This window comes from Aphanomyces invadans, assembly GCF_000520115.1.
Source record: "Aphanomyces invadans strain NJM9701 unplaced genomic scaffold supercont1.23, whole genome shotgun sequence".
Lineage (NCBI taxonomy): Eukaryota > Oomycota > Saprolegniomycetes > Saprolegniales > Verrucalvaceae > Aphanomyces > Aphanomyces invadans.
This window is the reverse complement of record NW_008580168.1, coordinates 612,933-626,409: the sequence shown is the minus strand read 5'-3', so window position 1 is coordinate 626,409 and position 13,477 is coordinate 612,933. Positions and strand designations below refer to the sequence as shown.

The window sequence follows — 13,477 nt, the reverse complement described above, 5'->3', positions numbered from 1 at the left end:
TGTTGGATCGTGTGGCGCGTACCAGGGACGCCGAGCTTGAGGAACTCTGGAATGTGCTTCCACGCGGTTTTCCATTGAGCCATCCACGAGTGGTCGGCAGGCCACCATGCCCTGTGCACGGGATTCCACAGCATGTACGCATATGCCAAGACAGGAAGGAGGCTGAAGCAGATGCTGCGCCCGAGTGCCACACCAAGAAAGCCTTGAAGGGTACCAAGTGTCAGTCCGAGTGACGAAGCAAAACCCCTTACCCATGCTCGTGTGGTACCCTAGCCAGTACCCGATCCCAATGTACAGCACGTTGTCGATGGCCGAGATCCACACCATTTGAGTGACGATGCCTTGCGCTTGGAGCCCTTTTTGCATCAGCTCGTACAGAATGAAGCCGGGCAAACCGAGAATCGCATACTTGTTGTATTCGCCTGGCGCAGCGCTCGTCACGGCATGCGCTTTCGGACGTCCATGGCGACGAGCGTACCTGCCAACGCGGCGATCTCGGGCTCTTGGTTCAGCGCGAGGAGAATGGCTTCGACGTTCCAGTTGAGAATGAAAATGGGGATGCATGCGAAGCTATGGCACATGTGGTTACATCTTAAGGTGGTGGAGGCGCCACCCAAGGGCATGTACTTACCTCATGACGAGGAGGCCGCTTTGAAAGTACATGCCGAGGTGGTGCAATTTGCCTGCACCGACGGCTTGGGGGCAAAGCGTGTCGAGCGCCGAGAGGAGCCCGACCACGACAGACACCCCCGTCAAGTTCATGACCTGCAACGTGCATCCCGCGACGTGGATGTGGTCAGAGGTCCATGGAAGAGGGGGGGCGGCATGTACCAGCACAGACAACGACGACGCAGCGATGTACGAGCTCGTCCTGTTCGAATCGAGGTGGCCGACGAGGACGGTCGACGTCGTGAACGGAATGAACATGAGCATGGACGAAAGGATCTGTCATGGAAATGGTGACGCGTGTCGGGGGGAGGAACTTGGGAGTACCAAGGGAAATGCGAGCGCCACGTTCAACTTGACTTCTGTCCATAGCGACGTTGGCGACGAGCTGCTTTCATCTGCATCGGGTTTGGTGGGGTGGGGGGATTCCGTCTCGACAAACCCGACGTCGAAGGATGGCATGGGTCGGCTCCGTCCAGTGTTGGGGCTCGTTTCAGTGTGTGTGGCGGAGTGCTCGCGCGTGCGCCCTGCTCCCTCTCGTTGTCCCTTGGCTGGAACAAGCGTTGACGAGCTGGCGAGTACGTGAAGGGTCTCCAACTTGCCCTGCGAAGTCGAACATTATCAAAGTCGTCGAGTTCTCTAGAGCCTCGACGAGTATCGCGGACTCGAACATTAGGACTGAGGATGGGTGCATGGAACTTTATCCAAACGCCATGTGCTCGTCCAGAGGGGATGGATGATGCCATGGCGGCGTGCTCCACATCGCGGCGGAATGACGCCGCGGCGACGACCTCATGCCCGTTGCTCGGTCGCGACAAGCGTTGCCATGACAAGAATGCGCCGCCCTATTCACACACGTCTTTGCAAACGCCTGCTTGGCGATTCGAAAGGGGCACGTCGAGCGGTCTAGCTCTGTTGAAACCATGCGAGCAAACCGGCGATTGCCAGGGCGAACGACACAGGATCGATTAGATAGAAGGATGAATGGACAAGCTACTTCGTGACTTTGAACGCTTTCTTCATCATTTGCCTTTGCATGGCGTTCCCAATGCCCGCGTAGCCACCGGGTGCTGGGGCGGGAGCAGCCGCTTGCCGTCGTGGTGCAGTCTTGTCTTCGTCGTCGTCGTTGCTGCTGCTGCAAAATTTTACAAATCCGTCGTCACAGTCGAGGAGGCAATCCTCTTCGACTTCAACGTTGTTTTGGCGCTGCATCCAGTGCGTTTGAATCTTCTGCTGTGTGCGGCCTTGTCCGCGGGACTGGTACACCGACTGACTCGCCATGTTGACCGTGCATTCGTCCAAGTCGGCCAGCAATATCGCCATCGTCGCCTGGGCATTGACGCTCAACGTGGCCATGTCGCGCTGCACCAGCTCGATCGCGGACCGGAGGAACCGTTTGCCTTGGTCTAAGTTTCCCTTGTTCGCTTCAGCTTGTGCCGACTCGATCGCTTCGACGGCTGCGATGCGCAGCTTCTGTGCCACGATGACTTCGTCCACGGTGTCGTCGTCGTCATGTTCGACACGAGCAGGGCGACCGATCGTCACGACAGACGTTTCCTTTTCCATCGTCGACTGCAGTACGTTCACGTAGCGCACCCGAAACTCGACGATCTCCATCTTTTCAGACGGCACTTGGGGAGTCAACTGCACTTCCACGAGCACGTCGCGCGACTCCTCGGCAAACATGTCGCCCAAGTCAATTTCCACGTGCACTTTGTCGGCCACCGTCATCACTGGCCGCTTGGTCTTGACGGAAGCAATCAATGCACCAGGGGACGCGACGACTTCGAGCTTGATGTTCTGGCCCACAACGCTGAGAAGACCGCCCAGGCATCGCGCAAACGCCAATGCCACGCCATCCACGTTCTGGATAAAGTAGTACGACCCGCGGCCGATGTCCGCCAGTCGACCGAGGAGGGTCGCGTTATGGTCCGAGCCATAGCCAAACGTGTGCAACGACACTTGTGGCCCAAGCAATTCACCAAGCAGCTTGGCGAGACTGTCAGGTCCCGTCACTCCTTCGTTGGCCTGACCGTCGGTCAGGAGCAGGACGGACTGAACTGGATTTGGTTCTCCATTGTCCAGCCGCGTGGGCCGCTGAACCTCTTCCACGCCAGCGACGAGACCCCCGCTCAGGTTGGTGCAACTTCCTGCTTGGATGCATTTCACCTTTTGTGCCAGGTTGGCTTTGCCTTGGTCATTCATCTTGGTCAAGGGCATGTCCGTCGTCACGTCCGAGTCGTACGAGACGAGCGACACACGGTCGTGAGGCGCCAGTTGGTGTGCGAGGAAGTCCATCGTGCGTTTGCACAGAGCGAGCTTATCGCCATGCATGCTGCCCGACCTGTCGAGGACCACGACCAAGTCGACGGGCTTTCGTTGATTCTCAAGAACGGCGGGAGCGGCAAGGTGGCAGTTGACAAATGTCGTCGTGGCCACTGACGCTGCGATCTCTCGGCGCTCGGCAGTCGACGTGATGGCAATGGCGGAGGTCCCAGCATTTGGCGACGGGGTCGCAGGCACGGGGACGGGTGTGTAAGGAGACATGGTCAAAGGTTGCGAATTGCGAAATAGCATGCGACGCACGATCGATTCTGTGTCGAACGGACCATCACTCGCAAGAATGTGAACCAACGCTCTGTCGACGGTTCGTTTTCTTCGCAGCCCTGTCGCTCGCCGTCAAATTTGAGCGCAAGGACGCCATGACATACTTCTAGCGATAGCATCATGTAGGCGTGTCGGGTGTGCCCGCGCCGCCGACACATCTTGCGCCGTTCTTGTACCTTAGACTCAACAATTCGTCACCACGACACTGAGGTTGTTGGGCACCACGGCATTCTCTCAAGGTTTTTGATTGGCTATTAATCGACCAATTGGAACGTACCACTAATGCAGGAGACACAGTGAATAAATCCATTTCAATTCGATGATTGGACAGAATTTCTTGATGTACAAAATTTGCTCGGAATACGTCGAGATTTCATAAAGGACAGACAATGCCACTCGAGGCCCTCGTCGCTGCCATGTGCACGGCACGTGCTTCATGACAGATCGGACTGCATTTACCCCTGCCACCATGCACTGCCTCGACGAAAACACCGCAAAAGCCGTAGACATTCGTTTTCGCGGTAGGCAACGCACGTGTGTCGTCGCAGGCGCCAGGTCATCACACGCCTCGTCCTCCATGTACCAGGATGTGCAGTGAATCATCCGAACCTGTTCACGCATGGATCTGTTCATGACGGAGTTTCATTCTTCGAGGGCAAGTCCGCGCAGCGATGTTGAGTCGACGTATATAAACAACGTGCTCATGGCCCTGAGTGTGGATAACTCCGTATCATGCGACGCACTCGTACTGGGCGGCGGAATGCTTCGACGGCAGGCCAAACTTTCTCTTTGCGAATACCGTGGCAATCGGAGGGACAAGAGAGTCCCACAGCGAGCCCACCTTTTGGCGAACGTTGCGCTGCATCATGGCCCATGTCAAAGGAATGGTGGCTTGACGTGTGCTAGGAGCAGCATTCAATCAAGCAGTGGAGTTACGAAACTTTGGACTGGTCGGTGTCAGCACTTTGCAAACACGAAGCGCGATTTTGTTGCACGTACCGATATCGAATGATTGCCTCCAACGTCGTCACGCCTGCCAGGGCGATGTAGACATGCCAGAGCCACAACCCCAACACGACCAACCCAATGCACAAGCACAGAGCGTACGGCAACCGGACGTGCAAATCGAAGGTCGAGAATGTCGTGTCATGTCTATCCGCGTGAATTGCGACATACGACACCAGTGCGACGAAAAAGCAAGTGAGCCACGTGAAGAGAAGGAAGCGCCAGTAGTAGCAGTAATTGAACCGGCCGATGCAGTTGTGCACCCAAACGCAATGGTGGTCCAGGTCGAGGACGCAAACGCCGCATGCATGGCAGTGGTGCGCGTGAGGCGGTTTGGCAACGTCACAGTGGCGGCATATGCCAAGGTGCGCCAGGTCGGCTTTGGGGTCTGCATTGTCGTCATCATTTCTCAACCCTTCGCTCGGCGGGTTGACATCCACGAGACGACCTGGGTTTGTGCACACGCAGAGGACGTAGTGCACACTCACTTGGACGAACAAGTACGCTCCAACCCATCCAATCGGCCAGGCAAATGTCGCGGCTGCGTGGGGCAAGATGACAACGTAGAACGAACCCACGAGGAACGCTAGCAGCGACAGCACACCACACACCAGGATCGGGCCAAGGACTGCGTGCACTCCATCCACGACCCACACCAAGAGCTGCATGTCGCGATGGCCGTGGATCGGTTTCACGTTTTTTTTCATTATCCGGACAAAATGGTCCAAATTGTGACTTGGAGCGATGGGATCGCACAAGTCGCGGGCCGATGGGTCTCTTGGTGTATTGAATCGATGGATACATCGAGCATGGCCACGAATGCGGGAGTACGTCCGAGGCCAGCAGTGTTGTGGTTGCGACGACTGATGCACAGTCTTCAATGCAATGGATCTCTCTCATACGATGGAAGGACAAGTTCGCGCCGCTGGTGGGGATGCATTGAATCGACTAGCATTCTCAAATGCAGACCATCGTGGCACTTCGACTTGTCGGACGAGGGCAGAACATGATGCTCCGCCGGCGAAATTTCTCGACCTTACTCATTGATAGCACGTATGAATACCATCGATGTCAACACCAGCCAACCTATCGTCTTTCTGACTCGTGCTCTTGCGCGTGCTCGATCATGCAAGTGGGATGGATGGATGCCCGTGCCTGGCTGACACCCCACGACCTCAGCGTTTCAAAGGCGTGTGCTGAAGTAAAAATAGCATCGGAAACGGAGGCAATTCTACTTGGCGTCGCCCGTGTTGGCGCCGCGCTTGAGTCTCCCCTTCCATGGAACACGAGGATGAGCTGCAATCTCCCCCCGAGGCAACTCACACTGGGACATCCACGTCACCAATGGAATCTACTCGACCTGCGCAGGTACGTTCTCCTTGAATGAATGAAGCTCATGCGACGCTATATCGAAGAACCACCCACCGCAGCAGTCGCCGCTGATACGCGCAACGTCCATCACAAGCTTGGTCAAGCCGTCCGTCGGCGTCGCCAAGAGCAACAAAGAGAGTCGGGCGCAGGAGGCACTTGCAATGAAAGACGAACAGATGCGGATCCTCAGCGACCAGAACACGCAGCTTCTGGCGACGTTGAACCACCTCGACGACGAGCTACAGGCGCTCAAGATGGAGAAGGTCCAATGTGACGACGAGAACCGGAGCCTGCGGGACGCCAACTTTGAGCTGCAGAGTCGGAGTCGGGCGTCGGAAGCAGTTGTGAAGAAGGCGGAGGTGCCGTGATCATTGAATTATTGTCGACATGTCGAGACCAACGCAGAGACACCATCCTAGAGCAACATGGAAGAGCGCGATATGCAGATCAAGGTGCTGACGGACCATAACAGCGAGCTCCTGCGGCTCCTCGAGATTGAGGAGGGACAATCTGCTGTCCTCGGCAAAGAGAACGCTCAAATGAAAGCCGAGGCGGAAACATTGGCTAGCAAATACACGTCGCTCATGACGACGGCAAAGATGCACGAAGAAATGGCGGGCCGCGCCATGCGGGACGGCCAGCTTCGCGCCGAGGAAGTACGTAGCGTCTCATCATGCCGTACCAACTCAATTGCGGCGTTTGGTCACCAGGTTCGGCTGCTGCGCATCGACGCTGACCAACTGCGCACGTCCAACAATGAGCTCAAAATGAAGGCGCAGGTCGAGCTCGAGTCGCTCCACGAACAACTGCGCGTACGAGAACCAGCCATGGAATGGATGGAAGGGGTTGATGCTGACGCCACATGCATGGACGACAGGTGCGCAAGGAAAAGCAGTACCAACTGCTCGAGAAGATTCAGTCGCTGGAAGAAGCGAAGCGACAGAACGACGACACCCTCCACGGCATGGAAGAAAAAATCCGCCAGCTCGTCGAGCAAAGTCAAGAGCGGGACATGCAATTGCAGCTCGAATCCAAGGCGAAGCGATCGCAGATCGACGCGAACAAGCACTTGCAGGTGAGTGTGCCATGTGCAGTCGTGACCAAATGGCGTGACCGCATGGATGGCTGGGACGTAGGCAGACAACGACCAACTCGCGGCGGACAAGACGACGTTGCAAAATCGCCTCGATAAGGCGGAGCAGGAGCGGACGCGAATGGAAGCAGAGAATCGCGACTCGGCGGACCAGTTGCGCGAGATGGCGGAAAAGGTAGGGGGGTTGGCCAGGCATCGTGTCTCCGCCCAACGACAGCACGGACGTGAGCTCACACTAACGTGTGGCCACCAGGTATTTCAATTGCTCGAGCGGCTGAAACTGGCCGAGCTGGGCAAAACCAAGTCGCTGGACGCGCTCAAGCAAAAGGAGGTCGAGATGCTCTCCCTCAAGAAGAAGAACGCGCGGCTCCTCAAGGACGTGACGCAGGAAGGCAAGTCCCGCGTCAAGATCGAAATGGACAAGGACGTGTTGCTCGAGCAACTCCATGCGTTGAAAAAACACAATAGCCAGCTGAGCATTCGATGCCGGGACGAGGTCAAGGGCAAACTGAAAGAGGCCGAGGAGCGCGCGCAGCTGGCCGAGAAACTCAAAACCATGAGCTCCCGCGTCACATTTCTGCTCAACAAGATGCAAGTCGACGAAGAAGCCAAGCTGTGCACGAAGGAAGAGATGAAGAAGATGCATGCACAGATCTTGAGCATGCAGGACAAAAACGCGGAGCTAACGCAGAAGCTCGCGACGACGGGCGAAAGCAACCGCGTGGTCACGGAAGCCCTCCGGACCAAACAAGTGCGTGAGCCAAACGACGTTCGGGTGAGCTCGTGCTGACGGTGTGGGGTAGGACGACTTGGATGCGCTCACAATCAAATTCGACGCCCTGCAGCAAAAGATGGTGGCGCAAGCCATGCACGACCCGGTGGCAGTCGACGTCGAATTGAACAACAACCGCGGTAACAACGACGGCTACGCGGACGATAAGGAAGCCGAAGCGTCCGGTCGGTTCTTTGTCGAATGCCGCGCGTCGCACGGCGGGTTGCTCGTGATTAAGCCAAAGCGAAGCACGCACGGGTGTCCCGAGTACCTTGACAAGCTTGGGATCAATGCGTACTTGAAATGGGCGCAAAAGCAGCAAAACACCAAGCACCGCCTCGTGGAAAAGATCGCGCTCCTGTGCCACCAACTCATGGTCACCGAAGAAGCGACGCTGGCGGTCCAACAAGTCCTCGAGAGCAAGCAGGACCATTTAGACCATGTGGGGAAAAAATGCCAGTGGCTCCAAGAGAAGCTCGCGGTCGAAGAAGATGCCAAGCGGAAGACCCTGATACGGTACCCTCGTTGTGTATCATGGCTCTGTTGTCGCAGACCGTCCAGTTGTGTGTAGCTACGTGCATGAAGTCAAGTCCCAAGTCCCGGCCGACAGCGACGCCAAGCTCAGCTTAAAGTTGCCAGAAAGCAGCATCGGCGACGAAGAAGTCCATGCGATTGCTGCGCTCTTGCGCAACAACAGCTCGATTCACGACTTGCAGCTTCACGGCAATGCCATCACGAGTACGTTGGTGTGGTCGATACAATGTCTCCCGTGAATTCCGCATGGACGAAGGAGAGCCATGTCAGCGCTGTTTTGATCCTAGGCGAGGGGGCGCGTGCAATTGCAGCGATCTTAGGCTCGGCAACGACCGGACTCAAGCACATCGACCTGCGCAAGAATTTTGTCGGGGACGACGGCATCAGGGTGCTCACGGAAGCTCTCGAGCGCAACCCTCGCATCCGGCATGTATATGTCCATGCAGGGGGAAAAATCGAGGCGCTGGGGGCAAACAGGACGTCGAGCAACCAGGATGGGATCGTCCAGGTCGAAACGGTCTGTGTCATCGACGTGCGAGAGAACCAGATCAAGGGGGCAGATGGGGCGAACGACATGCCCGACGAGTTGATGGTGCGGCCGACGGGGGACGGCGGCGCCGCCTCCGTCGGTCCATTGACATCAGGTACAAGCGCAAGCGAATTATCGGGCTGCGTTGACCACACACTCCCAGGGAATGAGCTGTTTTCGAAGCGGCCGTCGGCTTTAGCGTTGGCGAACGCGTCTGTACAGGAAAAGAAGCGCGAATGGCAGCGCGTGCAAAAACAAAAGAAACAAATGCAGATCGATCGAGAAAAGCTCAAGCAAAAGGAACTCCAATGGCAAGGACGCGCGGGGGGGCTCGAGCTCTCAGCCAAGGCGAAAAAGACGGCGCTGCCTCCCCTGGACGACGCGGTACGATTGCAGTTCTGGCACCAACTTACTGACAATATTTACAGGCACTGGAACGGTCGGCATCGGTTCCACACATGAAACTCAGCGAAGAGCAACGGCCAACGTCCAGTGGCGCAGAAGTGAACACATCGACTGGGTTAGGTAGCGCGAATGTGAAGGAAGCACAGGCAGCACTTGCCGCGACACTGGACGACGGCGGCGGGTCGCCCGAGAAGAGGAAGAAGCATCCGAGCTCTAGCGCTTTTAGTCGAAGGCTGAAGGACTCTCCATTGGCAAGTAGCAAAACGTAACCTGTCAAATGGACGTCCGTCCCCGAGTTGGACGAGTTGTAGTCCTGTGGTAGTATAAACAAGGGAGCATATGAAGAAGCATGAGTCGCCCGCTTGCAGGACCAAGGGAGTTCCGGACGCAAGGATGGAGAACTTCTGCGATAAAGAAAGACTCTTGTTATCGTGTTGGAAGGACGAGTGTTCATGCGTTGGCGGCCAAGAGTTCCTTGGCCTCGTCGATGCAAGGCCATTCGGAGCCCTCCGGCACTTGTTGCAGCATCGTTTCAACTTCTTGCTGGATTGCAAGAAGGCGAGCCGTGCTTTCGGGCAGCATGGCTTCCGTTTCTGCGAGCACTTCTTCTTGCTTCCGAATGTCGTGGTCGTCGTACTTGTCTTTGTCGGCACGCATGGCTTCAATCTTTTGGATCTGCTTGCCCTTCTCCTTCTCGTAGTACGCCAGGTCTTTCTTCGACCGCTTGAGAATGCCTACTTTCACCTTGACATCCTTCTCGGTCACCATCGCGGTCGCGTGCGTCGCGTCAACCAAAAACTTCCAAGCGACCACACGAAACGTTCTCCGAGGATCGTCGTCATTGTTATGCTCTGATAATATTCTTCAGACCTACAACCAAGCATGGTCTTATAGTGTAGCGGTTATCACGTCTCCTTGACGTGGAGAAGGTCCCCGGTTCAAGTCCGGGTAAGACCACATACTTTTGTTGAATTTGCTAACTTTCAGAGTGTGGCGTTCATCGTGGCTGGAGCATTGGAGAGGATGAAGCGCGGCTTGGTGCCGCAAGCACGTTCGATATGCTGCCCCGTGCATTTCCCTATCGCCCCCTTCGTTCGCGACGAAGGGGGCCATGTGGGAAGGCTGGGAAAAACGTTGGACGAAACGTGTGGAATGCTTCAACCTCACCACAAGCTAGCGATGCCCATGGCATCGTGCCAAGGTCCAAGCTTCGATGGAGTCACATGTCGTGCACTACATGGAACTTTCGCCAGCTAGCGCGACTTCACCCGCAAGCGGGCCATCCTCAGTTGGATTATTGCATGCGATCTTGGTGCAATACACTACGACACACGAACGGGATGGCGACTACTTGATGAACATTGCTTTTGCCCACGAGAACAACGATGGGTGGATCCACACGAACGATGACGGCAATCGCAAGGGAAGCATGGTGGGCTGCCGCGCATTTGATGTCAACTGCGGATTGAACCAAGCATCGCACCTGACAATGACTCGACGGTAGGCGGCGCGTTCAACTGTTGCAACGAAGATGTGCGCTCTCTCCATCGTACAAAATGTCAAGAGCATGGAGGTATTTGGTGGTGATGGATGAATGTTGCAGGCAATAAGACAACTGGAAAGCTCCAACGACATTGTGTCGCCATGATTTTTCCTCAACTCTCTGGTCAGAATTTGATGGGAGTGGTTAACCACGAACGGCGCGCGTATACTTGCGTCCTTGCGAGGGAACGCCGTGGATATGCGAACATGAAGAATGTTATCACGTACTCTTCCTTGGGATCCTTGTTTGCACTGTTTTCATCACTCCATGTTGATAGATCCGAACCGATTGATCTCAGGCATGGACCTGCACAACGATGTTGCCGAACGTATCGTACAGACGTGGAGCGGGCACGTGGCAACCCCTCAGTCGCAAGCGCCTTCATCGACGATGGTATTCTTAGACGATGTCATTCCATGAGGATGCTGAATGCTGAGTTCAACTGGCTGCTGCATCATGGATGTCCGCACGTTCATGCAACCTGTAGCAACACAACCATCGTGGTGGCATCACAACATGCCGACCATACGCAGCAACATAAGACGTGATTCGATCTAATCGCACGTCCGCGTGACGTGCAAGCGCAGATCGCGCGCCATTGCCGCCATTCCCCCTCAGAAGTGAGAGCGAAGGAAGGCGCCCGCTCGACAAGTGCATTTCACATTTTCGCGGCAATCAATCCGGATAATTATTCGTATGCCAGGTGAACGGACGTGACGCATTGAAAAATTTGACGTGATGTCGACGAACGCAGCCCAAGTGATCTTCCCGCCGTTCCAGCGCCCGCCGGTCCTTCCGTCCATCCTGGTGCATTCCTACTATGTATCCAACGGCGCATCTCTTATGCCGCGCACGTAGAGCCATGTCGGGGACACGCCGCTGGTGCGCATCAACAAGATTTCTGCCAAGGCGGGATTGAAATGCGAGTTGCTGGCAAAGTGCGAGTTCTTCAATGCTGGTGGGTCGGTGAAGGATCGCATCGGGCGGCAAATGGTGTTGGATGCTGAAGCGAGTGGTCGCATCAAGCCAGGCGACACTTTGATTGAACCCACTTCGGGGAATACAGGGATCGGACTCGCGCTCACGGCCGCGTTGCGCGGATACCGCTGCATCATCACACTTCCGGAGAAAATGAGTGCGGAAAAGGTGAACGTTCTGAAGGCTCTCGGCGCCGAGATCATTCGGACGCCCACGGAGGCGGCTTGGGACTCGCCCGAGAGCCACATCGGTGTTGCCCGGCGTCTTCAGCAAGAAATCAAGAATGCCCATATTCTGGACCAAGTACGAGCTCCCTTTTCTCTGCATCTGCATCTTCATCCCTTGGAATTGAATGGTTGCGGTGGCTTTAGTACACGAACCCGTCCAACCCGAACGCGCACTACGAAGGCACGGCAGAAGAGTTGTTGTACCAATGTGACGGTCACATTGACATGATCGTGATGAGCGCCGGTACAGGCGGCACCATCTCTGGCGTAGCGCGTAAGCTCAAGGAGAAGATCCCGAACCTGATTGTCGTGGGTGTCGATCCTGTCGGGTCTATTCTCGCCCAGCCCGAGTCGCTCAACGACAAGAACAGGCTGTGTGGGTACAAGGTGCGTCCGGCGACGTCGGTGCCTCGATGTTTCTGAATGCTGTGATGCATGCAGGTCGAAGGCATCGGGTACGATTTCATTCCGGACGTGCTGGACCGTTCGTTGGTGGACCAATGGATCAAGACGGAAGACCAAGAGTCGTTTGTGATGGCTCGCCGCCTCATTCGCGAAGAAGGTCTCCTTGTTGGGGGGTCTTGTGGCGCGACTGTCGCAGCCGCGATCCAAGCGGCCCAACAGCTCAAGGAAGGCCAACGATGCGTCGTGTTGCTGGCCGACTCGACCCGGAACTACATGACCAAGTTCCTCAACGACCAATGGATGTATGAGAACGAATTTGTTGACGACACACTGCACCAGTCGGACAACTACACCAAGTTCCGCAAGACCATGACGACGTGGTGGTCGACCCAACCCGTGTCGGCGCTCCACTTGCCGGACGCGTTTACGATCTTGCCCACGTTGTCGTGCAAGGCGGCGGCGGAACTCATGGACGCCAAGGGGTACGACCAATTTCCCGTCGTCGACACGTCGGGCGCGCTGCACGGGGTTGTTACGAACGGCCAAATTCTGTCCAAGCTCTCGTCCGGCCGCCTCGCTGCCAAGGATCCCGTGTCCCGCGGCATGTTCCAGAACTTTGCGCGGGTCATGACTTCGACGTCCCTGGGCGAATTGGCCGAACTCTTTGACAAGGAATTCTTTGCTGTCGTGCAAGGCGCGAATGGCACGCTGCATATCGCGACCCGCATCGACTTGCTCAACTTTATCACGACCAAGAAGTGAGTGTCTTCGTGTTGAGTAGCGGGGGGGGGTGGTGGCTGTTTAAGTGCATGACCATGACATCTTTGTTCACCATGGCGTCCTCCATCCATGCGGCGTGGCGGTGTTGCCTTGGATACAAGTCATGCAAGTCGAGGACTGAGGCAAGATACCCCGTCTACTACTAGAGTCTACTGCACGAAGTTGAGCTGCAGGGAGTTTTCCTGCCAGCTTGTGCTTGTTGTTGGACGACCTTGTCCGACCTCACCATCGTGGCATTTCATGAGGGCAGATCCAGTGCCCTTTGGTTGAAAGTTTGTACTAGTACACAGCTAAACGCACGAGTCCAACTAGAACGACACGATCCTTGTCGCTTCCGCACGCCCTTTGGCATGCCGTCTCGGCAACGTGCTGAAGCAGTCAACATCTACTGCGATCTTCTCATCCACTTGGAGCAGGTCGTGCAGAGCACGACCTGTTCCTTTCCAGGTTGTTTGCCATGTCGTCGTTGGCCCGTCGTCTGCACCGCGACAGAGCGGGCATCCCACCAGCACTTCACCTGACAAGGACATCGTTCTGCAGCTGTGGATCGTGCGGCAGGCAC

At 56.1% G+C, this 13,477-nt stretch overlaps 6 protein-coding genes and 1 non-coding gene across 7 annotated transcripts; 3 read left to right on the top strand and 4 right to left on the bottom strand.

The window, feature by feature from the left end:
• Positions 1-247: 247 nt before the first annotated feature.
• H310_09924 (hypothetical protein) lies at positions 248-1,128 on the bottom strand (the record flags this gene model as incomplete). Its single annotated transcript, XM_008876139.1, has 6 exons — positions 248-269; positions 323-422; positions 479-570; positions 632-765; positions 832-945; positions 994-1,128. The coding sequence occupies 6 exons, from the start codon at positions 1,126-1,128 to the stop codon at positions 248-250; spliced, it is 597 nt and encodes a 198-aa protein (XP_008874361.1).
• Positions 1,129-1,354: 226 nt separating this feature from the next.
• On the bottom strand, positions 1,355-3,242 carry H310_09923 (hypothetical protein). Its single transcript, XM_008876138.1, has one exon. It carries the CDS (start codon positions 3,211-3,213, stop codon positions 1,660-1,662), a length of 1,554 nt encoding a protein of 517 aa, XP_008874360.1. The 5' UTR covers positions 3,214-3,242; the 3' UTR covers positions 1,355-1,659.
• A 514-nt stretch (positions 3,243-3,756) lies between these two features.
• Positions 3,757-4,969, bottom strand: H310_09922 (hypothetical protein). Its single transcript, XM_008876137.1, has 2 exons — positions 4,273-4,969; positions 3,757-4,175 (listed from the first exon to the last, which is right to left on the bottom strand). Exons 1-2 carry the CDS (start codon positions 4,944-4,946, stop codon positions 4,004-4,006), a joined length of 846 nt encoding a protein of 281 aa, XP_008874359.1. The 5' UTR covers positions 4,947-4,969; the 3' UTR covers positions 3,757-4,003.
• Positions 4,970-5,481: 512 nt separating this feature from the next.
• H310_09921 (hypothetical protein) lies at positions 5,482-9,334 on the top strand. The gene is made up of 12 exons (XM_008876136.1): positions 5,482-5,646; positions 5,694-6,008; positions 6,069-6,305; positions 6,360-6,461; positions 6,527-6,724; positions 6,786-6,917; positions 6,996-7,493; positions 7,546-8,030; positions 8,086-8,252; positions 8,336-8,692; positions 8,741-8,961; positions 9,006-9,334. The coding sequence occupies exons 1-12, from the start codon at positions 5,557-5,559 to the stop codon at positions 9,249-9,251; spliced, it is 3,048 nt and encodes a 1,015-aa protein (XP_008874358.1). The 5' UTR covers positions 5,482-5,556; the 3' UTR covers positions 9,252-9,334.
• A 34-nt stretch (positions 9,335-9,368) lies between these two features.
• H310_09920 (hypothetical protein) lies at positions 9,369-9,790 on the bottom strand. Its single transcript, XM_008876135.1, has one exon. It carries the CDS (start codon positions 9,748-9,750, stop codon positions 9,433-9,435), a length of 318 nt encoding a protein of 105 aa, XP_008874357.1. The 5' UTR covers positions 9,751-9,790; the 3' UTR covers positions 9,369-9,432.
• Positions 9,791-9,866: 76 nt separating this feature from the next.
• Positions 9,867-9,939, top strand: H310_09919. Its single transcript has one exon. It is a non-coding gene; the product is annotated as a tRNA-Val (tRNA).
• A 1,318-nt stretch (positions 9,940-11,257) lies between these two features.
• H310_09918 (cystathionine beta-synthase) lies at positions 11,258-13,246 on the top strand. Its single transcript, XM_008876134.1, has 4 exons — positions 11,258-11,332; positions 11,384-11,806; positions 11,875-12,117; positions 12,172-13,246. Exons 1-4 carry the CDS (start codon positions 11,264-11,266, stop codon positions 12,895-12,897), a joined length of 1,461 nt encoding a protein of 486 aa, XP_008874356.1. The 5' UTR covers positions 11,258-11,263; the 3' UTR covers positions 12,898-13,246.
• Positions 13,247-13,477: the final 231 nt, after the last annotated feature.

What these genes read in the sequence shown, in the direction of transcription:
- H310_09918 (XM_008876134.1), top strand. Translation starts at nt 11,264, where the DNA reads ATGTCGACGAACGCAGCCCAAGTGATCTTCCCGCCGTTCCAGCGCCCG. An exon ending in CGGTCCTTCCGTCCATCCTG is followed by an intron (nt 11,333 to 11,383) that starts GTGCATTCCTAC and finishes CCGCGCACGTAG; the next exon opens with AGCCATGTCGGGGACACGCC. An exon ending in ACAGGCTGTGTGGGTACAAG is followed by an intron (nt 12,118 to 12,171) that starts GTGCGTCCGGCG and finishes TGATGCATGCAG; the next exon opens with GTCGAAGGCATCGGGTACGA.
- H310_09920 (XM_008876135.1), bottom strand. Translation starts at nt 9,750, where the DNA reads ATGGTGACCGAGAAGGATGTCAAGGTGAAAGTAGGCATTCTCAAGCGG.
- H310_09923 (XM_008876138.1), bottom strand. Translation starts at nt 3,213, where the DNA reads ATGTCTCCTTACACACCCGTCCCCGTGCCTGCGACCCCGTCGCCAAAT.
- H310_09921 (XM_008876136.1), top strand. Translation starts at nt 5,557, where the DNA reads ATGGAACACGAGGATGAGCTGCAATCTCCCCCCGAGGCAACTCACACT. An exon ending in GCCAGCTTCGCGCCGAGGAA is followed by an intron (nt 6,306 to 6,359) that starts GTACGTAGCGTC and finishes TTTGGTCACCAG; the next exon opens with GTTCGGCTGCTGCGCATCGA. An exon ending in TCACGGCAATGCCATCACGA is followed by an intron (nt 8,253 to 8,335) that starts GTACGTTGGTGT and finishes TTTTGATCCTAG; the next exon opens with GCGAGGGGGCGCGTGCAATT.
- H310_09922 (XM_008876137.1), bottom strand. Translation starts at nt 4,946, where the DNA reads ATGCAGCTCTTGGTGTGGGTCGTGGATGGAGTGCACGCAGTCCTTGGC. An exon ending in GAGGCAATCATTCGATATCG is followed by an intron (nt 4,176 to 4,272) that starts GTACGTGCAACA and finishes TGCTGCTCCTAG; the next exon opens with CACACGTCAAGCCACCATTC.